The 27,227-nt window shown below is 40.8% G+C and overlaps 1 protein-coding gene across 1 annotated transcript in view; it reads right to left on the bottom strand.

The window, feature by feature from the left end:
* The window catches only part of LOC123753024 (keratin-associated protein 10-6-like), an 80,532-nt gene that overhangs the window by 40,439 nt on the left and 12,866 nt on the right, over positions 1-27,227 (bottom strand). Inside the window, exons 3-5 of the mRNA XM_069329623.1 lie at positions 16,596-16,718; positions 14,259-14,381; positions 13,390-13,512 (exon numbers count right to left, since the gene is read on the bottom strand). Coding sequence (XP_069185724.1) covers positions 13,390-13,512; positions 14,259-14,381; positions 16,596-16,718 — 369 coding nt within the window. The remainder of the gene's footprint in view (positions 1-13,389; positions 13,513-14,258; positions 14,382-16,595; positions 16,719-27,227) is intronic.

Genomic DNA, 27,227 nt, shown 5'->3' with positions numbered 1-27,227 from the left:
GTGTGTGTAAACTAAAGTCTTTGAAAATGTAATACGTTATTACGAAACGCGTTCAAGCGTCGCGTCAGACTAGAAATAAAAATGATTTATGGAATATTGATTTTTCAATTACCATCGACAGTAAAAAGAAACATAAGAAATATTGAGAAATTCGTATCAGAATTATTAATCTTACTTTTTCGGTCATATTTAACAACATATTGTGACAGTAATCTCTTTCAAGAGAGATTTAACATGCTCTTTCCTACATCTCGTTACTTCTTTACGTCTGCAACATCAAGATACCACATTCAAGAAAATTATAGAAGTGGAATAACAGACGTCTCTACAGGGAGGTACATTCACTCCACTCCCCCCTCCTCGCTGTCGCCGCACCACCCTCGTCGATCACCAAACTACCACTTCAAGCCAACGTGACATAAATACCCTATCTTAACAAATTCAATCATGATTCGCCGCTCTGCTACCGGAGGGCGCTGACGTTCGGCCCGGGCTGTCAGTGTTGACCTGTAACTGCTGCGTGGTGGTCGTCTTGTTGCCGGTGTGGTGCGGCCATTGGCCGGGGCCTGGCGGGTGTCATGGCGTCGACTAGTGGTGGCCGTGTTCGCCGGGTCGACACCGCCCGGCTTGATTTCTCGGCCTCCGTTGACTGGCCCTTGGTGGAGGTTGCCCTTATGGACGTCATGCGTGTGGAGTACCAAGATCTCTACGGTGTTGAGGAACTTTCCCCTACCCGGGTGGCGGTGACGTTCTCCTCGGCGCAGGTGTATCAGCTGTTTGTGCGTCGATGGGGTACACGGACGCATGTACTTCCAGGTTCTGCTGTGACGATGGAGGTCTCCGATCCGTGGGGCCCCCTGACGTATGGGAGCGTTCATGGTGCGCCGGTGCAGTTTCCTGAGGATGAGCTGTCCGCCGCGTTCCGTCGGTATGGTGAGGTGGTGGGGCAGCGTCATGCCTGTCTGCTTAGTGGGCGCCTGAAGGGGCTCCGTATGGGTGCCCGTACTTTGCGCATGCGGCTCTCTGGGGCTATTCCCTCTCGGGTGGCTGTGTGTGGGTTTTATGTGCGTGTGTTCTACCAGGGGCAGACTCGCTCCTGTTTCCGGTGTGGTGAGGTAGGCCATTTCGCTGCAGCTTGCCGTGCCCCTCGCCCGGAGGACCCATCGGTTTTCCATGCGGATGATTTTCCACTTCTGCCGGAGGCTGGGGCGCCCCCAGTGGGCCCGGGCTCTGTGGGTGTGCCTCTGGAGGCGTCGTCCCCAGCTGTCCCTACCTCTCCGTCTGCTGCTGGGTCCTCTGCTCTGTCTGTTGACTCTGATGCTCTCGCGGCTCCTGCTTCGGGTGCGCCCGGAAGGGTCTCACGATCAAGTATGCGACCCCAGCATGGAGCCCGTACCTTGTCAAGCACAAGACGAAGCTGGAAAAAGTCCAAAGGTATGCTACTAGACTAGTCCCAAAACTAAGAGGCATGAGTTATGAGGAAAGGCTGCGGGAAATGCACCTTACGACACTGGAAGACAGAAGAGTAAGAGGGGACATGATCACAACCTACAAAATCCTAGGGGGAATCGACCGGATAAACAAGGATTCCACACTGGAGGGACGCGAACAAGGGGACACAGGTGGAAGCTGAGTACCCAAATGAGCCACAGAGATATTAGAAAGAACTTTTTCAGTGTCAGAGTTGTTAGTAAATGGAATGCACTAGGAAGTGATGTGGTGGAGGCTGACTCCATACACAGTTTTAAATGTAGATATGATAGAGCCCAGTAGGCTCAGGAATCTGTACACCAGTTGATTGACGGTTGAGAGGCGGGACCAAAGAGCCAGAGCTCAACCCCCGCAAGCACAATTAGGTGAGTACACACACACACACACACACACACACACACACACACACACACACACACACACACACAGGGGGGTGTGTGTGTTTACAGGGGTCTCGTAGCCTGGTGGATAGCGCGCAGGATTCGTAATTCTGTGGCGCGGGTTCGATTCCCACACGAGGCAGAAACAAATGGGCAAAGTTTCTTTCACCCTGAATGCCCCTGTTACCTAGCAGTAAATAGGTACCTGGGAGTTAGTCAGCTGTCACGGGCTGCTTCCTGGTGTGTGTGTGTGTGTGTGTGGTGTAGAAAAAACAAAAAGTAGTTAGTAAACAGTTGATTGACAGTTGAGAGGCGGGCCGAAAGAGCAAAGCTCACCCCCGCAAACACAACTAGGTGAATACACACACTCACACACGCACTCACAGTCGTGGTCAGTCAGCCGTGATGGACAAAAGTGAGGTCTGGGAAGCTCTTGGACTACTAGTGAATAGGGAGGGATAATCAGATTACATTGAAGTGAAAAAAGTGTATATAAGTGAATGAATAACTAGTAAACTGACTCAAACCACAAGAAAGTGAAGAAAAAAAGTAGCAATAGCACCATCGATAATAAGTGTTGAACATTCTGTGGTATTGTGGAATAGTGGAGCAGACCTCGTGGTGGCCGCGACCTCACCAACCTCAATCTGTGACCGATCAGGACCTCACACCTGACGCACCGTGTGGAGTACTTGCTCGCCGTTTGTGTAGCAGATCGTGCAAGGTATTTTGGAGCGCCTGTTGGTTAGGTTGTTTATTGCAATGACAAAATCAGGAAGGGTCTCACGATCAACCACCAGCAAGGAAGATGAGGAGGATAGATTTGTAGACAAGTTAATAGGGAAATTTGTAGAGAGGAGGAGCATTTGGATGGAGGATCTAATCCAAGAGATTAAAAGTGAGATATTTCAACAAATACAGGACGAGGTGAGAGACAGAAACAAGAGCTTATGCACTATATTCAGGAAGAAATCAGGAAGAGCAGGGACGAATGAGAGAGTGAATGTGCTCGGCTCCCAAATGAATTAGGAAGGATTAACAGCATGTCTAGGGACAGTGGATTAGTGGAATGGATTAGTGAGTGTGGGAGAGATGGGGGGTATCCAGGGGAGGGGCTACCAGCATGAGAGTGAATCACTGAGAAGGCGCTCAATTATACTCTAAGGATTATTCAAATCTGGAGCAACATCAAGACAAAAAAGGATAAAAATGAAAAAAAAAAATATGAATTGCATGAGATTTTGAGATGTATTAAGACCGAGATGGCAGGAAACGAAGTGGAACTCAGCCGCCGGGTTGGACCTTACAATTGTACCAAGAATAGACCTGTTCTGGTACAATTCTCTAACGAAGAGGCAATGGATTACATAATGAAGAACAAACTCAGAGGCATCGAAGCTCATTACATTGTGTTTATTGAGAGGTATATGACGAAAGATGAACAAACAGCCCGCAAGGCGAAATGGCCTGCAAGACACCGAAACCCTAGTCTCCCAAGTAGTCCCACCATTCTTTCCCAGGTCACACCCTCCCCAACTCTGCCCTCCCATCCCTTTCCCCTGCTTCAACCCCCAACAACTTCCCTGCCCCTTCCACACTTGCATTGCACCCTTCAATGACCCTATCGGGCCAAGCCATACCCTCCTCAAACCCACCCTTCTGATCCCTCCTTCTCTACTACCCCCTCCAGCTTCCCTACCCTTTCTACCCCATTGCCTTCAATTCCATCTGCTCCATCCCTGCTCCCCCTCTTCCCCTCACCCCCAAACCCCACCCAACCCGCACCCCTGCTCTGCACCCCCCATCTCCCATATAACCCCCTCACCTTGTGACCTCCTACCCGCCAAACACACACCGAAAACTACGACGTTGCTACAACGTTCGAGCAAGTTTTAACACCTCCTAACCAGTTATAACAACCAATATATCAAGTTGTAACAACGTTCTAATACGTCATAAACACGTTAAGCCAAGATGTAACAACTTTATTACAAGTTGTAACAAGCGGAAAATAGAGACAGTTTCGGTTTGTGTTTTCCAGGGTAACCCCTTCCCCCATCTCCCTCCTCCCCTATTCTACCCAAAACCCCCACCTACCCCTGATTCCCCCCTTTGACTGATACACCCTGTCTTCCACTCCCAACACCCATGCTCCATTCTCCCCTCAGCCCTGTGTCTCCACTATCCTTCTCCCACCCAATCTCTCAATCTTTATCAGACACTCAGCCTCACTCTACTTCTCAACCCCTCTATGCCATTTAGACTCCTCCCTAATTTTCAGACCCACTATGCCCTTCCTAACCCCCTAGATGCCCAGACACCATTCGCCTCCCAGGCACCCCAAGGCAGCCACCAGCACCCCTCCAAGGCACCCCCCAGCCCCATCCACCCCTTAGACCCCCAGAGAATGAGCGAACTCTGGTACCAGAGTTTTCAAGAAGAGTCTCAAGGTTGGTACACCAATGCTGATGGGGTATCCAATAAAGCAGAAGAGATAAAAGAAAGAGTTAGTGAGGCAGATCCCGACATAGTTGCAATAGTGGAAACTAAAATAAATGGCATGTTCTCGGATGCAATCTTTCCAGAGAGTACCAGGTGATAAGAAAAGAAAGGACACAGAGACAGGGAAGGGGAGTGGCACTCCTAATAAAGCGGAAATGGAAGTTTCATGACCTGGAAAATCAGGGTACCAATGAAAGCACAAGCTCCATACATAGAATTCTGACAGCGAATGGGAAGAAGATTGTGATCTGATCATCTACAATCCCCCCACTAAACAGTAGAAGGCCCAGGCTGGAGTATGATGGCAGCATCAGGGCATGTATAGATGAACTGCAGAGGGCAGCAACAATAGCGCATAGAATGAGAGCGAAACTGCTGGTCATGAGGGACCTAAATCACGGAGAGAAAAACTGGGGAAACAAGAAATCCCCATTGCTGGGAGAAAACGTGGGGAGCGAAGTTAGTAGACGTTTTAGACAGGATTTCCTAACACAACATGTGAAGGAAGACACAAGGGGAAAAAGGAGGGGATACGCCGAGCCTATTAGACCTGATTTTCATCCAGAATGTGGAAGACGTCGAGAATTTGGAACATGAATACCACTAGGAGCCAGTGACCATTGTGTCCTAGTCTTTGACTACATGATGGAGCTCAAAATTGAGACCAAAGGACAAGAGGTATGGGAAAGGAGAGTTGATTACAGAAAAGGGGACTACCGAAGGATAAGGGACTACCTGGGAGAAGTGCAGTGGGAGGAGGAAATTAGGGGAAAGACTGCAGGATATGATGAACCAAGTCATATGGAAATGCAAGGAGGCCGAAGAGAGATTGATCCCAACAGCAAAGGAAATATGCAGGAGGGGAATATAATAACCCATGGTTTAATAGACAGTGTCAGGAAGCAAAAATGAGAAGCAGGAGGGAGTGAGGAAGTACAGAAGACAAAGGACAGAGAACAACAGGATTACATTTAAGAGAGCTAGGAACGATTACATTAACATAAGACGAGTATCGGAAATAAATTATTAGAATGATATTGCAATCAAAGCGATAAAAACTACCTAAATTACTACATATCCATATAAGAATGAAGATGTCGGTAAACGATCAAGTGACAAGATTAAGGAAAACCGAAGGGTCATATTCAGAAAGTGACAAGGAAATCTGCGAGGCACTGAATGTTAGTTTCCATGGAGTGTTCACAACCGAGCCTGAGCAGTTCCCATTGTTAGAAGAGATTACCCTAGATGAAAGACTATCAGATATAAATGTGACAGAAGAGGAGGTAATGAAACATTTGACAACACTGGATGCAACTATGGCGGTTGGACCAGACAAAGTATCACCGTGGATACTAAAAGAGGCAGCGCAGGCCCTCAGTGTGCCTCTAGCAATGATCTTTAATGAGTCATTATGTCGGGAGAATTGCCCAGTTGCTGGAAGAAAGCAAATGTCGTACCGATTTTCAAGAAAGGAGATAGAGAGGAGGCACTTAACTACAGACCCGTATCTCTGACAAGCATCCCCTGCAAAATACTTGAAAGAATAATTAGGTCAAGACTTGTTGCACACCTGGAGAGCATTAGGTTTGTAAACAAGCACCAACATGGGTTCTGGACAGGGAAATCATGCCTAACAAACCTTTAGGAATTTTATGATAAAATAACAAGGATAAGGCAGGACAGAGATGGTTGGGCAAACTGCATATTTCTAGACTGCCAAAAGGCCTTTGATACAGTACCGCACATGAGACTGCTAATCAAACTTGAGAGGCAGGCAGGAGTAAGCAGAAAGACCCTAGCATGGGTAAGGAACTACCTTACAGGAAGGAGCCAGAGAGTATTGGTAAGAGGTGAGAAGTCGGACTGACGAACAGTAACGAGTGGAATACCACAAGGATCGGTGCTGGGATTAATTCTATTTTTAATTTACGTAAATGTATGTTTACAGGAGGAATCATACATGTCAATGTTCGTGGATGACGAAAAATTAACGAGAAGAGTTGTGACAGATGAGGATTGTAGGATCCTCCAAGAGGACCTGAACAGGTTGCAAGATGTCAGAGAAATAACTACTGGAGTTCAACACGAGTAAATGTAAAGTTATGGAAATGGGACTAGGTGATAGGAGACCAAAGGGCCAGTTCACAATAAAGAGGAACTGCCTACCTGTGACGTTTCGAGAAAGAGACCTGGGCGTGGACGTAACACCTAATCTAACTCCTGAGGAACATATAAATTGGATAACGACAGCAGCGTACTTTGTACTGGCAAAAGTTAGGACATCATTCAGAAACCTAAGTGAGGAGGCTTTTAGGGCGCTTTACACTGCCTACGTGAGACCAGTCTTAGATTATGCCGCCCCATCATGGAGTCCTCACCTGAAGAAACACATAAGTAAACTGGAAAAGGTTCAGAAGTTTGTGACGAGGCTTGTCCCAAAGTTACGAGGGATGGGATATGAAGAGCATTTGAAGAACTGAACCTTACGACACTAGAAAAAAGAGGGAAGCGGGGGATTATGATAAGACCGTATAAAATACTCAGGAGAACAGACAAAGTGGAAATAGATGAAATGTTCACACATAATAGCAATAGAAGGAGGGGACATGGGTGGAACCTGAAAACTCAGATGAGTCACAGAGATGTTATGAAGTTTTCTTTCAGCGTGAGAGTAGTGGAAAATGGAATGCACTTAAGGAACAGGTTGAGGAAGCAAACTCTATTTATAATTTTAAAACTAGATATGATAGGGAAAAGGGATAGGAGTCATTGCTGTAAACAACCGATGGCTAGAAAGGCGGGATCCAAGAATCAATGCTCGATCCTGCAAGCCCAAATAGGTGAGTACAAATAGGTGAGTCACACACACACACACACACACACACACACACACACACACACACACACACACACACACACACACACAGCCGGTGGCCGAGCGGACAGCACGCTGGACACGTGATCCTGTGGTCCTGGGTTCGATCCCCGGGCGCCGGCGAGAAACGATGGGCAGAGTTTCTTTCACCCTATGCACCTGTTACCTAGCAGTAAATAGGTACCTAGGAGTTAGTCAGCTGTCACGGGCTGCTGCCTGGGGTGTGAGTGGTGTTGAAAAAAAGTAGTAGAAACAGTTGATTGACAGTTGAGAAGCGGGCCAAAAGAGCAGAGCTCAACCCCGCAAGCACAACTAGGTGAATACACACACACACACACACTCACACTGTGTTCAGGATGCAGGCTGGAGTGAAAGGAAAGGTACTCCATTGGATAAGGGAGTAGCTAAGTAACAGAGACAGCGAGTCACTGTGAGGGGTGAGGTCTCAGATTGGTGAGACGTCACCAGTGGAGTCCCGCAGGAGTCAGTCATTGGACCTATACTGTTTCTGATATATGTAAATGATTTCCCAGATGGTATAGACTCGTTTCTCTCACTGTTTGATGATGATGCAAATATTCAAACAGACTGAATGAATGGTCCAACAAATGGCTATTAAATTTCAACCCAAGTAAATGTAAAGTAATGATACTAGGCAGTGGAAACAGAAGATCAGACACAAGATACAGAATAGAAGATGAAGTACTTCATGAAACGGACAGAGAGAAATATCTAGAAGTTACATCTGCAACATACACGAGGCTGGCTAACATCAAAACATCCTTCAGGAACCTGTGCAATGAATCACAATAAAAAATGCTAAACACTGATTGATGAAGATTAAGCCACCCAAAAGGTGACACGGGCATGAATAGTCCGTAAGTGGTGGCCCTTTTGAGCCATTACCAGTATCAAGAGCTGATACTGGAGATCAGTGGAGGTGGGAATGCACCCTGCATGACGGGAGATGTCTCCCTTGTGAATGTGTTAAGATGAAGATGAAGCCATCCAAAAGGTGGCACGGGCATGAATAGCCCGTACGTGGTGGCCCCTTTTGAACCATCACCAGTATCAATAGATGATACTGGAGATCTGTGGAGGTGCGACTGCACCCTGCGTAACGGGGTACAACATAATATATATATATATATATATATATATATATATATATATATATATATATATATATATGTATATATATATATATATATATATATATATATATATATATATATATATAATATATATAATATATATATATATATATATATATGTCGTACCCCTATGTCAACCTAACCTAACTTTTTCGGTTACCTAACCTAACCTAACCTATAAGGATAGGTTAGGTTAGGTAAGGTTGGTTAGGTTCGGTCATATATCTACGTTAATTTTAACTCCAATAAAAAAAAATTGACCTCATACATAATGAAATGGGTAACTTTATCATTTCATAAGAAAAAAAATTAGAGAAAACATATTAATTCAGGAAAACTTGGCTTATTAGGCAAATCGGGCCTTGCATAGTAGGCTGAGAAGCGCGTTCTGGCTATTAGGTACGACATAATATATATATATATATGTCGTACCTAGTAGCCAGAACTCACTTCTCAGCCTACTATTCAAGGCCCGATTTGCCTAATAAGCCAAGTTTTCCTGAATTAATATATTTACTATAATTTTTTTCTTATGAAATGATAAAGCAACCATTTTCTCTATGTATGAGGTCAATTTTTTTTATTGGAGTTAAAATTAACGTAGATATGTGCCCGAACCTAACCAACCCTACCTAACCTAACCTAACCTATATTTATAGGTAAGGTTAGGTTAGGTAGCCAAAAAAGCTAGGTTAGGTTAGGTTAGGTAGGTTAGGTAGACGAAAAAACATTAATTCATGAAAACTTGGCTTATTAGGCAAATCGGGCCTTGAATAGTAGGCTGAGAAGTGCGTTCTGGCTATTAGGTACGACATATATATATATATATATAATATATATAATATATATATATATATATATATATATATATATATGTAGTAGGCTGAGAAGTGCGTTCTGGCTATTAGGTACGACATATATATATATATAATTATTATATATATATATATATATATGTCGTACCTAGTAGCCAGAACGCACTTCTCAGCCTATTATGCACGGCCCGATTTGCCTAATAATCCAAGTTTTCATGAATTAATTGTTTTTCGACTACCTAACCTAGCTAACCTAACCTAACCTAACGTTTTCGGCTACCTAACCTAACCTAACCTATAAAGATAGGTTAGGTTAGGATAGGTAGGGTTGGTTAGGTTCGGTCATATATCTACGTTAATTTTAACTCCAATAAAAAAAAATTGACTTCATACATAATGAAATGGGTAGATTTATCATTTCATAAGAAAAAAATTAGAGAAAATATATTAATTCATGAAAACTTGGCTTATTAGGCAAATCGGGCCTTGCATAGTAGGCTGAGAAGTGAGTTCTGGCTACTAGGTACGACATATATATATAATATATATATTATATATATAAATATATATATATATATATATATATATAATATATATATATATATATATATATATATATATATATATATATATATATATGTCGTACCTAGTAGCCAGAACGCACTTCTCAGCCTACTATGCAAGGCCCGATTTGCCAAATAAGCCAAGTTTTCTTGAATTAATTGTTTTTCGACTACCTAACCTACCTAACCTAACCTAACCTAACTTTTTCCGCTACCTAACCTAACCTAACCTATAAAGATAGGTTAGGTTAGGTTAGGTAGGGTTGGTTAGGTTCGGTCATATATCTACGTTAATTTTAACTCCAATAAAAAAAATTAACCTCATACATAATGAAATGGGTAGCTTTATCATTTCATAAGAAAAAAATTAGAGAAAATATATTAATTCATGAAAACTTGGCTTATTAGGCAAATCGGGCCTTGCATAGTAGGCTGAGAAGTGCGTTCTGGCTACTAGGTTCGACATATATATATATATATATATATATATTTGGAACTTAGTTTGGTCATAGAGTATGATGTTCATTTTCGCCAGATATTCGTTTTTAAGAATGACATATATTGGCGACTTGTCACCTCTCCTGACAACTATCTCCTTGTTCTCACGAAGGCTTTTAGCTGCCGCTTTAAGCTCGGGGGACACTATGTGAGGATGTCGAGGTGTTGTTCAATGCGGGTACGGATTCTTTCGTCGATGTTGCTATTTCTCCACTCGTTTGTAGCATGAAGTAGTTGCGTTTTGTTGTCTTTGATTTCATTCTCTGCCCTGTATACTGATCACGAATCAGATCCTCGCGATATTTTATCGTGAAGGCTTGATTCCTTGCTGCTGGGTCGTGCGCTTTAATATTAGTATATTTTGGTAGCAGTTTTGATACCTTACAAGCAGAACTTATTGCAGAAGGAGGAAAGAATCGAGGCAATTACAGAAGCACCATACTGTCCCCCGAGCTTAAAGCGGCAGCTAAAAGCCTTCGTGAGAACAAGGAGATAGTTGTCAGGAGAGGTGACAAGTCGCCAATATATGTCATTCTTAAAAAAGACGAATATCTGGCGAAAATGAACTCATACTCTATGACCAAACTAAGTTCCAAAGGGTAACGAAGGACACCACAGCCGAATTAAAAGCAAAGGTCAACAAACTGATCGAAACTGTGAACGCCAAGAAATCCGGACTCCACCTGCCAAAGATCATTGGGGAATATAAACCTGGATATGCGTATGGAAATGTCAAGACACACAAGCCTGGAAACCCACTTCGGCCAATCATTAGCCAGATACCCACACCCACGTACAGACTGGCGAAGCGACTCAACGGCCTGCTGACTCCTCATGTTCCTTGCGCCTTCAGCCTGAAGTCTCCAAAGGAATTTGTTGACTTACTGCGGGGCACACGGGCCACAGGGATAAGAGCCTCGTTGGACGTAGAATCGCTGTTTACCAACGTACCTGTGGACGAGACAATCGGAATGATAGCCGACAGAGTGTATCGTGATCCAGCCTGTACTCCTCTCGACATACCAGAAAATATTCTGAGGAAACTACTCCAAGCTTGTACTAAAGAGGCACCCTTCTTGAGCCCGGATGGGCACATGTATAAGCAAGTAGATGGGGTCGCCATGGGTTCTCCCCTAGGTGTCCTATTTGCAAACTTCTACATGGGTACCATCGAGCAAAAAGTCTTAGTCGACATGAACTTGAAACCGGCCATATACTGCAGGTATGTTGACGACATTTTTACACAGGTACCTGATGTCAGACATCTGCAGAAGATGAAGGAGGCATTTGAGCAGAGTTCCGTGCTGCGTTTCACTTACGAGATGGAAAAGGATGGGAAGCTGCCCTTTCTAGATGTAACAGTCATGGAAAAGAGCGGAGGTTTCCACACTGCAGTCTACACTAAGGAAACGAACATAGGAATGTGCCTAAATGCCAACAGCGACTGCCCAGACAGGTACAAGAGGAGTGTTGTTAACGCATATGTCGACCGTGTTCTCAGCCACAGCTCAGAATGGAAGCAAGTCGACGAAGAACTCTGTAGGGTAAGGCAGGTCCTAGTCAACAACGGCTTCTCCAATGGTTTCGTCGAAGACATCATAAGAAGGAAAGTGAAAAGCCATGCAACCTCTGAAGAGACAACTAACACAACACCTATACCCCCTATTAGACTATTTTACAGGAACTTATTTTCCACAGCTCATAAAACGGACGAAAGGGTCCTGAAAGATATTGTTAATAGAAACGTTATCCCTACAGACAAAAATCAGAGGATACAACTGACGATTTACTATAAAACCAGAAAAACGGCCAGCCTACTCATGAGAAACTCTCCAGACACAAAACAGAACGCTTTAAAAGAGACTAACGTCGTCTATGCCTTCAAATGCCCTCTTGGGGACTGTGAGCTCCATAAAACCCAGTATATAGGCAAGACAACAACATCTCTTTCTAGGCGTTTAACGATGCATAAGCAACAGGGCTCCATTAAGGAACATATAATCTCTTCCCACAACCAAACCATCGCCAGAGAAATCCTAGTAAAAACACAGAAATCATCGATAGATACAGCGATAGCAGGCGGCTTGACGTTTGCGAGGCACTACACATCAAGAAGTCAACACCAGCAATCAACAGCCAATTATTGCACAACTATATTCTACCCACCTCAAGACTCCGCTCCAATATAGAAGCATCAAGAAATATGGACCAATAGGCTTTCTACAAACACTTCTATTCAATACCCATTGTTTCGTGTTCTGTCTTGTGTTGATGAAATTAATACCCTATTAATGTCACCTCTTGTTCTGTCTTGTGTTGATGAAATTAATACCCTATTAATACCACCCCTTGTTCTGTCTTGTGTTGATTAATGCCACATCACCCCTTCCACCTCACTCAAATGTAGATATAAAATCGGAGATGCGTAAGTTCTATTCAGTTGTGTATTTGTAAACTAAAGTCTTTGAAAATGTAATAAGTTTTACGAAACGCGCTCGTGTCGCGTCAGACTAGAAACAAAAATGAATTTTGGAGAATTGATTTTTGATTTACCTCTAACAGTGAAAAGAAATGTACGAAAGATTGAGAAAATTCGTGTTAGAATTATTAATCTTACTTTTTCGGTCATATTTAATATATATATATATATATATATATATATATATATATATATATATATATATATATATATATATAATATATATATATATATATATTTATATATATATATATATATATATAATATATATATATATATATATATATATATATATTATTAAATATCAATATTAACAATATCTTTCAGGACCCTTTCCTCCGTTTTATGAGCTGCGGAAAAGAAGTATATATATATATATATATATATATATATATATATATATATATATATATATATATATATATATATATATATATATATATATATATATATATATATATATATAACTTCCAGATCGTGTTATGATAAATATATAAATTTATATTTAACTTTTTTCGTCAGTCATGTTCCGTTTTAGAATAATTTCTTTTTTCAGTAGGAAGATGAGCAGTTAAGTTAATAGCTTAAGTATTATCACAATGGCATAATGATTTACATAAACAACTTACTCTTAACGCAACAGGAGCAGCTTGGACTAGTGCAGATATTGTAGATTGTGTCCTCATCTGTGTTACATTTGTCGCTGCAGTGGCCTCCCCTGGCTGTACACGCGCTGGTTGGAGTTTTGCAGTCTGAAAAAATTAAGTTATAAATAATTAATACTCTATAGGTTGTCCATATACTCTATAAACACTCTATAAACAAAAGTGTTTTGGCAATTATTAAAGATAAAAACCAGTGACTAAATTGGAAAATTACATACTTGAATTACATAGTAAGTTACGAAGTCTGCGTAACAATATCTATTAAACACCACACTAAATTCCAGAAAAAAAAAAAAATATATATATATATATATATATATTATATATATATATATATATATATATATATATATATATATATATATATATATATATATATATATATATATATATATCGTTGTAATTAACTGCCCTTGATTTTGCTCAATTAGTATATTTATTGAATCAAATGCTTTAAATAATATTCTTAGTCAATTGATTACTTTTTTAAGCACATAATTTATCACAGTCATATAAGTAAATCTTTAATGTCCCACACACCATGTAACATCTTCATACTCAGAACAACAGTATGAGACTCAAAATATATGTTACGAAAAGTAAAATCTGTAGTGTTTGGCATTTATTTTTTAATGTATTGAAAAATTTATTTTTAAACAAGTTTACTGTATATCTCCAAGATTGTTTTGTTAATGATTAGTCAATAGTTTTATAGTATTTTGTTTTCCTATCATTGGAACTGCATGAACAATTATTTTTTACTATAGTAGAATGAGCAGCAGTGGAATTACAATTCTAAATATGCCATCTCTGAATTAAAGAATAATCTGTACTTTTAACGCAACAGGAGCAGCCTGGAGTGGTGCAGATATTTTTTATTGTGTCCTCATCTGTGTTACATTTGTCGCTGCAGTGGCCTCCCCTGGCTGTACACGCGCTGGTCGGAGTTTTGCAGTCTGTGACAAAAATGTTTAATTGCATTTTAATTAAGAAAGTGTTGTAGACAGTTGAAGAAGATAAAAGAGAGAGAGAGGTATAGAAGGAATCAAAGAAGGCCAGGGAGAGACCTTCTAGTGTTTTTACTGCTTAGACGCAGGTCCCTGATCAAGAAGGAAACATGATCAGAGTGATCCAAGCTGTGTCAAAGTTGTCTGAAGTGTTATTCAAAAGGATGAAGTCAACCATTTCCTTAAACACCTGTGCTTATCTGGCCCCAAACAATGGGGCCAGATAAGCACATCAACAACTGTTACATATTTGTGCAGATCTGCTGGATTCACACAAATCTCTCTAGCTGAAGGAATTTTGCCCTCGCAATGTTGATGGTGCATATAGTTGCAAGTCACAAAGCAAAAAATCATTCAATTATTAGCAAAGTTCTTGTGACAAAATCTCAAAAACAAATAACTTTTTTATTACCAACATAGATTACTGTTTCAGGAAAGATCATTCGGCTTCTGATCTTTTGCTAATACTCTTCACAAAGTAGCATCAGTCATTGGAGGACTCCAAGACTAGTTGTGCCATAGACCTGAACACTACAGACGACTTTGATTGGGTTTATCACTTCAGAGTTCTACATATCTTCAAGCACTGTACTGTAATTATACTGTAATATTTACATATAGGAAAAAACAGCTGTACAGACAAGGCAGTAAAGATACTTCCAGTCTTATTTTGCATCCCCATACATTTTTGACAGCAGGGATTGCAAAACCTAATATGAAGGACCAGTTTGCTCCTGTCTTGAGTATGCACCGCTCTTCAATTTGGTCTTCTCCGGTGAAAGATGGCTCATCTAGGGTTTTGACCCATTCTGGTTGGAATATTGCTCAATACAGGAAAGATGTTGTGAACGTATTATTATCTTCAAGGCCAACGCTCAAAAGACTCCTCAGCTGTCCCACCATCGAGGTCAACCAGAAGTTGACAAACACAAAACAAGGTGTTCAGTAACCAACAGTCTCATGCTGGCTGTGCCTTTCTATAGAACATCGCTGTATCAGCGATCATTCGTGCCTAGACTGACTCGCAGTTGGAACATGTTCACTTAACATGGACATACACGTGAAATGAATTTAACCGAACAAATGAGTTCTGTAGCACACAGCCGACTCCTGGTTCATTCTCTATCATATGTCAGAGCAATATATCATTACATTTTGTTTATTCCTGATGAGATCTATTAATAAGCTTATTATTAAATGAGTTTCTGAGATAAATCTCAAGATGACCTGATGGAGGATAATAATACCTCATAGATTGGAGAATCATTAATCCCCATATTAAGGGTTATTAGCTCGGGAACATCAATGACATTCCCATAAACCCTAGTTCAAGTTAAAAAACAGAGTGAAAGAAGAGAGAGAGAGAGAGAGAGAGAGAGAGAGAGAGAGAGAGAGAGAGAGAGAGAGAGAGAGAGAGAGAGAAGAGAGAGAGAGAGAGAGGAGAGAGAGAGAGAGAGAAGAGAGAGAGAGAGAGAGAGAAGAGAGAGAGAGACAGAGAGAGAGAGACAGAGAGAGAGAGACAGAGAGAGAGAGACAGAGAGAGAGAGAGAGAGAGAGATAAATAGAGACAGAAAGACAGAGAGAACTTTTTATTCAAAGGTGCAAAACTTCAATGAGACGATAATATGGATTTTTTTATGACATGAACTAATTTAATAAAACATTTTCATTTATTAACGTAAACAACGGGAATTGCATTGTTGGCATTTGTTAACTAATGTACCAAACAAACATTTAACTCTTCAAAGAAAATGTTAATAAAACTTCAAATGTTTATTAATGGAAACCAAGAATCTATGAAATGCACTTGCATGATTCATGATTATTTCAAACAACTTTTCTTTAAAGAGAGACATGAAGGTTCTTTAAACAGCTGTCAACTTTTCATTATACTGCTTAATGAATAAAACTACTTGATTAATAATTCAATTACAAAAATAACTTATTTAATGTATTACAAGCATAAATTATTTCATTATAATATTTTGTTGAGACACCAAATCATTGAATCGACATTTAAATTTTATATTTAATTTAAATTTTTCATTGATTTTTTTTCACCTGCGTATTCAGAATAATTGCTGTTAAATTCAGGAAAAATATCAGTGAAGTTATTACATAAAATATTATCTTTATAAATACGATTTACAAGGAAAATCTTACTTTTAACGCAACAGGAGCAGCCTGGACTACTGCAGATATTGTTGACTGTGTCCTCATCTGCGTTGCATGTGTCGCTGCAGTGGCCTCCCCTGGCTAAACACGCGCTGGTCGAGATTTTACAGTCTGTAACAATATTTAATGCCATTTTATATTATTAAACGTGTTCTAGGCTATTACTGTAAATTGAATATGAGAGAGAGAGAAGGTAAACAGAGAGATAGAGATAAGGAGAAATTAAGTAAGAAAGCTAATTAAAACAAAATGCAGGAACTGTTGAAGAAGAGTTATAACATGTTATTTATTAAACAAAATTAATTATGTCTACTTATTAATACAATATCAATATTTAAACAATTTCCAAAATTTTAAGCCCACGTCATTGCACTTTTGAAAATTTGCAAACTAATGTAGTAGAGAAGAATGTTCAGTCTCTGTTAAAAGAACTTCAGTCTCCTTAACCACCAACAAAGAAAGAAAAGAAGATTTAGGGTGACATAATAGAAGTGCACATATGGATGAATGAAGTAATATGCCAAAGGGAATATTAGCAAGGTATAAGGAGTGTAAACACATAATGAAATACAAAACAATGGGTATAAACTGGGTAAGTTTAATTTTTTTTAAATGAAGGGTCTTTTAATCCCTGGATAGTTTTCTCAAAGGTCCTCCATAACTCTGCATAGTTCTATTAAAAGTCCTCCATAACTCTACATAGTTTTCTCAAAGGTCCTCCATAACTCTGCATAGTTCTATTAAAAGTCCTCCATAACTCTACATAGTTTTCTCAAAGGTCCTCCATAACTCTGCATAGTTCTATTAAAAGTCCTCCATAACTCTACATAGTTTTATCAAAGGTCCTCCATAACTCTGCATAGTTCTATTAAAAGGTCCTCCATAACTCTGCCTAGTTTTATCGAAGGGCCTTCCTAACCCCCTACATAGTCACTCTGGATAGATTGAAACTCAGCTGACATAGGTCAGTGGGTCGAAGCGTCGGCTGAAAAGTTTTAATATAATAGAAAGCTTGCTCTAACCAGATGATCCTTTAAAGATTTATTCTTCCTTAATGCTAACATTGGAGGCCTCTGTGGAACGATAAGCCATGCGGGATGTTCTCTATACATGTTTTTAAGCCATTCCCACATATCTCTTATTCTGTTGTAGGGGGCATGCAATTCCTGGAAAATTACAAGAGAGGTAAGATCACTCTCTCATTAACGTCGCATCTCTGTCCCGCGTCCAGTAGAATCTGCTTGTTTCTCTCATGCAGTTTTATGTACCTTGAGCTAATTTAAATACAATTTACATTCGCTCTGCTTCCCAGGACCTTCGTTACTACTGCTAGAATAACATCATTTAGGTATCCTCTACTTCTGAATAATGTCCAAAGGTTTTGGACATTTTTGGACTGTCCACTGACACAAGGAATTATTATTATTATATAATAATAATAATAATAATAATAATAATAATAATAATAATAATAATAAATTTTTATTCCGGAAAAGTACATACGTAGTTGATTTACAAACATAATGTTGGATTTATAGATAGAGCTGGTACATACAATACCTAAAGCCACTAATACGCATAGCGTTTCGGACAAACTTATCATAATATATATATATATATATATATATATATATATATATATATATATATATATATATATATATATATATAATATATATATATATATATATATATATATATGTATATATATATATATATATATATATATATATATATATATATATATATTTATATATATATATATATATATATATATATATATATATATATATATATATATATATTATATGTATATTATAAATATATATATGTCGTACCTAATAGCCAGAACGCATTTATCAGACTACTATGCAAGGCCCAATTTGCCTAATAAGCCAAGTTTTCCTGAAATAATATATTTTCCCAAATTTTTTCTTATGAAATGATAAAACTACCCATTTCATTATGTATGAGGTCAATTTTTTTTAATTGGAGTTAAAATTAACGTAGATATATGACCGAATCTAACCAACCCTACCTAACCAAACCTAACCTATCTTTATAGGTTAGGTTAGATTAGGTAGCCGAAAAAGTTAGGTGAGGTTAGGTTAGGTAGGTTAGGTAGTCGAAAAACAATTAATTCATGAAAACTTAGCTTATTAGGCAAATCGGGCCTTGCATAGTAGGCTGAGAAGTGCGTTCTGGCTACTAGGTACGACATATATATATATATATATATATATATATATATATATATATATATATATATATATATATATATAATATATATATATATATATATATATATATATATATATATAGAGCCTACATTGCCAACATTACGGATGAAAAAGCCCTGATTAAGCTAGACTTCAAAAATGCTTTCAATCTGGTTAGAAGGGATGCAGTACTCAGTGCGGTTCATCGCCTTTTTCCTTCCCTCTACCCGTTTGTAAACTCATGCTACAGCAAGAATCTAACTCTGCTTTTTGGGGAACATGAAATTGAATCACAAGAAGGTGTCCAACAGGGTGACCCCCTTGCTCCTTTTCTTTTATGCCTAGTCATCAAGGAAGTCACCGATAACCTGTCCAGTGAGCTCAACATTTGGTTTTTGGACGATGGTACTCTAGCTGGCTCCCCAGCCTCACTCTTGGACGACATAAGAATAATTCAGGAGCAAGGAGCAAGCCTAGGTCTTACCCTGAACCCTTCCAAGTGCGAAATAACCTCCACCAACCAGCGCATAATAGAGCAAATAAAGGTTGTTTTGCCTGACATTCATGCAACCAACCCTGAGGACAGCAAACTCCTAGGTGCTCCTCTTGGAAGGAATGCCATCGACGGGGTCCTTCGTAAGAAGATCACTGACCTGAAGAGGATGAACGAGAGGATTGAAGACATCGATGCTCATGATGCACTTTACCTCATCACCAGACGCTTGTCCCTCCCCAGGCTGACCTACTTTCTAAGATGTTCGCCATCTTTCAACAATATTAAATTAGAAGAGTACGACAGCTTGCTGAAATCAACAATAGAAAAAGCCCTCAATCTTTCCTTCAGCGACTCACAGTGGAAACAGGCCTCCCTTCCTGTCAGACTCGGGGGCCTTGGCGTGCGCACAGCAACACAAATTGCTGTACCAGCGTTTCTGTCCTCTTCAGTGGGGTCTGACAACTTGGTGAAGGAAATCCTACCTGAGCACCTAGTTCAACAGGCAGGGGTACATGATCCCAGCTTCACAGACTGCACAACCAAATGGGTCTCTCTCGCAGGACCAGCACCCCAACCACCGCCTTCTGAAGCCCATAAGCAATCCAGCTGGGATCGCCCCATTGCCGACCAAGAAGCTGCGACTTTGCTAGAAGCTGCGACAACACCACATGACACTGCCCGATTTGGAGCTGTAGCAGCTCCCCATGCAGGTGATTTCCTATTAGCAACCCTAATGTCAGCAACCGGCACCCGTCTCACACCGCAGGCCCTCCGAATTGCCGTGTTTCTCCGCCATGCTGCCCTAATCCACACCGAATACAGGTGTATTTGCGGCGAGGCAGAGGCCGACAGGTACGGACGGCATGGCCTTCTCTGCCAAAGGACAGGAGGATGGCATGAAAGACACAGCGAGGTCAATGACATTATTAATAGAAGCATTACCACAGCCGGTTGTCCAGCAGAGAGAGATCCCTGTTACCTAATGTCCTGCAACTCTGATGAACCTGTCGGCCGCCCAGACGGAATCACGGTGAACCCCTGGAAGAATGGTAGATAGTTGGTGTGGGACTTCACTTGCGTTTCAACTTCAGCCAATACCTATGTTGACTTCAGTGCTACACAAGCAGGAGCTGCCAATCACCGGGAAGCGGCAAAGTCACGTAAATACAGAGACCTTGAGCACCACTACAATTTTGTCCCCATTGCTTCAGAGACACTTGGTGCCTGGGGTAAAAGTGCTGCAAGCTTTTTGAAGGAGTTCGGGGTCTAAGCTAATCGAAACAACCAGAGACCCTAGAGCTGCCAGTTTTCTTTTTCAGCGCCTTAGTGTGGCAATCCAGAGAGGAAATGCTCACTGCATCCATGGTTCCTGCCCGCCATCTGAGGAGCTGGAGGAGCTATACAACTTGTGACAAGCAGCCTTGTACCCTGCATGTAATCAATATTGTAACTTTTTTGTGTAATGACATTTTCAAATAAAGTTAGATAAATATACACACATACTAAAAGAATAGGGGTGGTAAGAGAAGAAAATATAAGTGTTCAGTGAGGATCCACAAGTTCTTCTCTGAGTACTCTTTACTTTCTTCTCCGAGGCTATGGGTCCCTACACTTGCACCAGAGGTGGTACCCCTTCTAGGTATTAATATATATATATATATAATAATATATAATATATATATAATATATATATATATATATATATATATAATATATATATATATATATTATATATATATATATATATATATATATATATATATAATATATATAATATATATAAATATATATATATATATAATATATATATATATAATATATATATATATGTATGTATATATATATATATATATATATATATATATATATATATATATATATATATATATATATATATATATATATATATATATATTAGTATATTTTGGTAGCAGTCTTTCCTGTAGACATATATTATTAAATATGACCGAAAAAGTAAGATTAATAATTCTAACACGAATTTTCTCAATCTTTCGTACATTACGCTTCACTGTTGGAGGTAAATCAAAAATCAATTCTCCAAAATTCATTTTTATTTCTAGTCTGACGCGACACGGGCGCGTTTCGTAAAACTTATTACATTTTCAAAGACTTTAGTTCACAAATACACAACTGAATAGAACTTACGTATCTCCGATTTTATATCTACATTTGAGTGAGGTGGAAGGGGTGATGTGGCATTAACACAAGACAGAACAAAATGTGGTATTAATAGGGTATTAATTTTATCAACACAAGACAGAACAAGAGTATTAATAGGGTATTAATTTCATCAACACAAGACAGAACACGACACAATGGATATTGAATAGAAGTGTTTGTAGAAAGCCTATTGGTCCATATTTCTTGATGCTTCTATATTGGAGCGGAGTCTTGAGGTGGGTAGAATATAGTTGTGCAATAATTGGCTGTTGATTGCTGGTGTTGACTTCTTGATGTGTAGTGCCTCGCAAACGTCAAGCCGCCTGCTATCGCTGTATCTATCGATGATTTCTGTGTTGTTTACTAGGATTTCTCTGGCGATGGTTTGGTTGTGGGAAGAGATTATATGTTCCTTAATGGAGCCCTGTTGCTTATGCATCGTTAAACGCCTAGAAAGAGATGTTGTTGTCTTGCCTATATACTGGGTTTTTTGGAGCTTACAGTCCCCAAGTGGGCATTTGAAGGCATAGACGACGTTAGTCTCTTTTAAAGCGTTCTGTTTTGTGTCTGGAGAGTTTCTCATGAGTAGGCTGGCCGTTTTTCTGGTTTTATAGTAAATCGTCAGTTGTATCCTCTGATTTTTGTCTGTAGGGATAACGTTTCTATTAACAATATCTTTCAGGACCCTTTCCTCCGTTTTATGAGCTGTGGAAAAGAAGTTCCTGTAAAATAGTCTAATAGGGGGTATAGGTGTTGTGTTAGTTGTCTCTTCAGAGGTTGCATGGCTTTTCACTTTCCTTCTTATGATGTCTTCGACGAAACCATTGGAGAAGCCGTTATTGACTAGGACCTGCCTTACCCTACAGAGTTCTTCGTCGACTTGCTTCCATTCTGAGCTGTGTATATATGTCTTGTGTTTGAATTTAATACCCATTCAATACCCATTGTTTCGTGTTCTGTCTTGTGTTTGAATTTAATACCCATTCAATACCCATTGTTGAAAGTTTGTTTTCACCTCATCCACCTCACCCAAATGTAGATAAAAACTCGAAGATGTGTAAGCTCTATTCAGTTTCAGTTGTGTGTTTGTAAACTAAAGTTTTTGAAAATGTAATAAGTTTTACGAAACACGCTCAAGTGTCGCGTCAGACTAGAAATAAAAATGAATTTTGGAGAATTGATCTTTGAATTACCATCAACAGTGAAAAGAAACGTAAGAAAGATAGAGAAAATTCGTGTTAGAATTATTAATCTTACTTTTTCGGTCATATTTAATTATATATATATATATATATATATATATATATATATATATATATATATATATATATATATATATATATATATATATATATATATATATATATATATAATATATGTCGTACCTAGTAGCCAGAACGCACTTCTCTGCCTACTATGCAAGGCCCGATTTGCATAATAAGCCAAGTTTTCCTGAATTAATATATTTTCTCTATTTTTTTTCTTTTGAAATGATAAAGCTACCTATTTCGTTATGTATGAGGTCAATTTTTTTATTGGAGTTAAAATTAATCTAGATATATGACCGAACCTAACCAACCCTACCTAACCTAACCTAACCAACCCTACCCAACCTAATCTAACCAACCCTACCTAACCTAACCTAACCTATCTTAACCGAACCTAAAGTAACACAAGTAAATAAATTATGGTCTTAATATAAAATAATAATAATAATTCAAATAAACTATTTGGAAAAAAATTATTGGAAATAAAGAAAATCACTCGGCCTATTAGGCAAATCCGGCCTTGCATAGTAGGTCGAGAAGTGCGTTCTAACCACTAGGTACGACATATATATGTCGTTTTGTCCTACAGACAAAAATCAGAAGATACAATTGACCATTTACTATAAAACCATAAAAACGGCCAACCTACTCATGAAAAACTCTCCAGACAAAGAGCACAACGCCTTAAAGGAGACTAACGTCGTCTATGCCTTCAAATGTCCACTTGGGGACTGTAAGCCACAAAGAACTAAGTGTATAGGCAAGACAACAACATCTCTTTCCACGCGATTAACAATGCATAAGCAACAGGGCTCCATTAGGTTTAAGTTTCATGGCCCTAGAACTGGCAAGCAGGGGGTTGAAGACAGGGGCGAGGATGCAGAAATCTTGAGCTAGGAACTGGAGACGAGGTGAAGAGGGGAGATGAGAAATCGGTGGCCCAACCACCGTGGGTAAGAATTGCAGCAGATGCTGCGGTTTGGTGGTAAAGTGGAGTTCTCATGGTTGCTTGCTGATGTGTCTTGTAGGAGGCAGGGCTTCTCGTCGCGGTGTTCTTTACAGCATTACGTTGGTGTTCTACTGATTACTTGATTTACTCGGGCGCAGATCGTCGGTGTACTTCTTCCCAGGCCTCCTGGCCAGTTTGTTGGTCTTGCTTCGCGTTGGTACGGTGAGGCTATCGTTGGAGGTAGCTTCCAGCCTGAAATCTTTAGTTGTGTAGGAGTCCTTCAGTGGAGGAGGTAGTGTTCCAACCGGGATGTCCTCATCTGACGAGTCAGCTGACTCAGAAGTAGATGCAGGGAATCTTGAGGGATGAGTTCTTGCCTGTTGAGGCTTAATGGGACCTGCAGCTGATTTAGGACGTTGAGAGGGTTCGCACAGGAGAGGTGGAACTGTGGCAGTTGTCGATAGAGGAGGCGTCGGCGTCTGGGTGTCTTGTGATAAAGTTGCTGGAGGAGCAGGCTTTGCAGCTGTTGATAGTAGATCAGTGAGCACGGCGGCGTTCACGGTGATGTCAGGGACCGAAACTGTATCTTGAGAACTTGAAGTGGTGTTGGTGAAGACTTCCTCTGGAACTATGAAAGCTGGAAAACCATTTGCTTTGTATAGAATATTTAATATTCTTACGTATTCCTGGAGGTTATTGCAAGCTATCATGCTGGCCGCTGATGTTAACGCTTGAACTGTGCTGTACAGTGGTTGGTCGGTGTGAGCCGGAGGTGGCGTCGGCTGGCTCGATGAGTTGCTGGCTGGTGTTTGGGAACTGGCTCCCCATTGGCTGGTAGTAGCAGTGGGACGTCCTCCCGGAAGCTCCGGGAAAATGGCGGCTTGGGCGTTGAAACCTGAAGTAGAGGTGGTCGCTGATTGGCTTGTTGCTTCAGAGGTACTGGCTCCGGTAGAAGATGTGGATTTCTCCATGTTTTTGATGACATCTTGTCTATGAGGACAACGTATGGAGATTGCAGGATGGTCGCTTTTGCAAAGTAAACAGCATAGTGTTTCTGACTTGCAAATGGAGTAATGGTGATCAGCTGAGCAGAGGCTCCACTTCTGAATACGCTGGGTACATTTGCTGGTGGAGTGGGTGTACTCGTAGCACCGGAGGCACTGGTTGACGATGTGAAAACGTTCCATCTTCACACGGAATGGCGGAATGTGAATACCAAAGCTGTAAACTCCATTTCTGGTAGCCATAGTAGCCACAGCTACGGTCTCGAAGGTCAGCTTCAGGGAGCGATTTCTGTTGAAGAAGTGAGCTTCGTGAAGCCCTAAGTTCGGGTTTGATTCCTTGAAGTCGTGCATGAATGCGCTTTCATCTGCTTCATCTTGTTCCACGATCCATTGGCTGAGATCATGAATAACGACAGAGCGTGCAGCCGGTACTGGCATGGGAAGTTGAGATAAAGATGTTGATTGGAGAAATTGACGCTGAAAAAACAGAAGTTTGTCGACTTCCTCCTCACTATAATAGAAGAAGAGGATGTCCGTGCCTTCCTGTTTGATGTCGTTAGTGTCACTCCTGCAATGTCTTTAAAAGCTTCAGGAGTGATGTCTTGGAGAATGGTTGCTCGTTAAGGGGCGTTCCCCGGATCTTGTAGCGTTTGTGGCGCATGGTGAACTTCCTGGTGGCCGATGAGTCTCTCTCAAAGACTGGAGATGGAGATGGCCTCCTGTCTTTACTCGGCATAAAATACCAAGTTAGGAGTGGGGTCTGACCATCTAGAGAGACGCAAGTCTTCTGCCAATTATTTACCCACTCTGCAGTGATAGGTGCGAGAGAGAAGAGCTGGAGCAACGAGAACACGTCCGGCCGTGACGGTTGCAAGTTGCTGAATCCGTGATCTCTTCCCATAACCAGACTATCACCAGAGAAGTCGTAACAAACAATACAGAAATCATCAATAGATACAGCGATAGCAGGCGGCTTGACATCTGCGAGGCACTACACATCAAAAAGTCAACACCAGCAATCAACAGCCAATTTATGCACAACTATATTCTACCCACTTCAAGACTCCGTACCAATATAGAAGCATCAAGAGGAAGCATAGGCCAATAGGCCCTTTGCAGTTACTTCCATTCTTTCCTTTCACTTATCCAATTTATCCCCATTGAACCGTGTTCTGTCTTGTGTTGGTCAAAAGTTTGTTCACCTCATCCAAAACTGTTTCAACATATCACCTCACCGAAATGCGAGTATATAAGACAAGCTGTTTAGTGTTAGAATTAGTAAAACTCTTTTAAGTGTTTCAGGTTACAGTTGTGTGTGTGTGTAAACTAAAGTCTTTTGAAAATGTAATACGTTATTACGAAACGCGTTCAAGCGTCGCGTCAGACTAGAAATAAAAATGATTTATGGAATATTGATTTTTCAATTACCATCGACAGTAAAAAGAAACATAAGAAATATTGAGAAATTCGTATCAGAATTATTAATCTTACTTTTTCGGTCATATTTAACAACATATTGTGACAGTAATCTCTTTCAAGAGAGATTTAACATGCTCTTTCCTACATCTCGTTACTTCTTTACGTCTGCAACATCAAGATACCACATTCAAGAAAATTATAGAAGTGGAATAACAGACGTCTCTACAGGGAGGTACATTCACTCCACTCCCCCCTCCTCGCTGTCGCCGCACCACCCTCGTCGATCACCAAACTACCACTTCAAGCCAACGTGACATAAATACCCTATCTTAACAAATTCAATCATGATTCGCCGCTCTGCTACCGGAGGGCGCTGACGTTCGGCCCGGGCTGTCAGTGTTGACCTGTAACTGCTGCGTGGTGGTCGTCTTGTTGCCGGTGTGGTGCGGCCATTGGCCGGGGCCTGGCGGGTGTCATGGCGTCGACTAGTGGTGGCCGTGTTCGCCGGGTCGACACCGCCCGGCTTGATTTCTCGGCCTCCGTTGACTGGCCCTTGGTGGAGGTTGCCCTTATGGACGTCATGCGTGTGGAGTACCAAGATCTCTACGGTGTTGAGGAACTTTCCCCTACCCGGGTGGCGGTGACGTTCTCCTCGGCGCAGGTGTATCAGCTGTTTGTGCGTCGATGGGTACACGGACGCATGTACTTCCAGGTTCTGCTGTGACGATGGAGGTCTCCGATCCGTGGGGCCCCCCTGACGTATGGGAGCGTTCATGGTGCGCCGGTGCAGTTTCCTGAGGATGAGCTGTCCGCCGCGTTCCGTCGGTATGGTGAGGTGGTGGGGCAGCGTCATGCCTGTCTGCTTAGTGGGCGCCTGAAGGGGCTCCGTATGGGTGCCCGTACTTTGCGCATGCGGCTCTCTGGGGCTATTCCCTCTCGGGTGGCTGTGTGTGGGTTTTATGTGCGTGTGTTCTACCAGGGCAGACTCGCTCCTGTTTCCGGTGTGGTGAGGTAGGCCATTTCGCTGCAGCTTGCCGTGCCCCTCGCCCGGAGGACCCATCGGTTTTCCATGCGGATGATTTTC

This window comes from Procambarus clarkii, chromosome 23, assembly GCF_040958095.1.
Source record: "Procambarus clarkii isolate CNS0578487 chromosome 23, FALCON_Pclarkii_2.0, whole genome shotgun sequence".
Lineage (NCBI taxonomy): Eukaryota > Metazoa > Arthropoda > Malacostraca > Decapoda > Cambaridae > Procambarus > Procambarus clarkii.
Note: the sequence above shows the minus strand (reverse complement) of the source record. Positions and strands in the feature narration are given on the sequence as shown.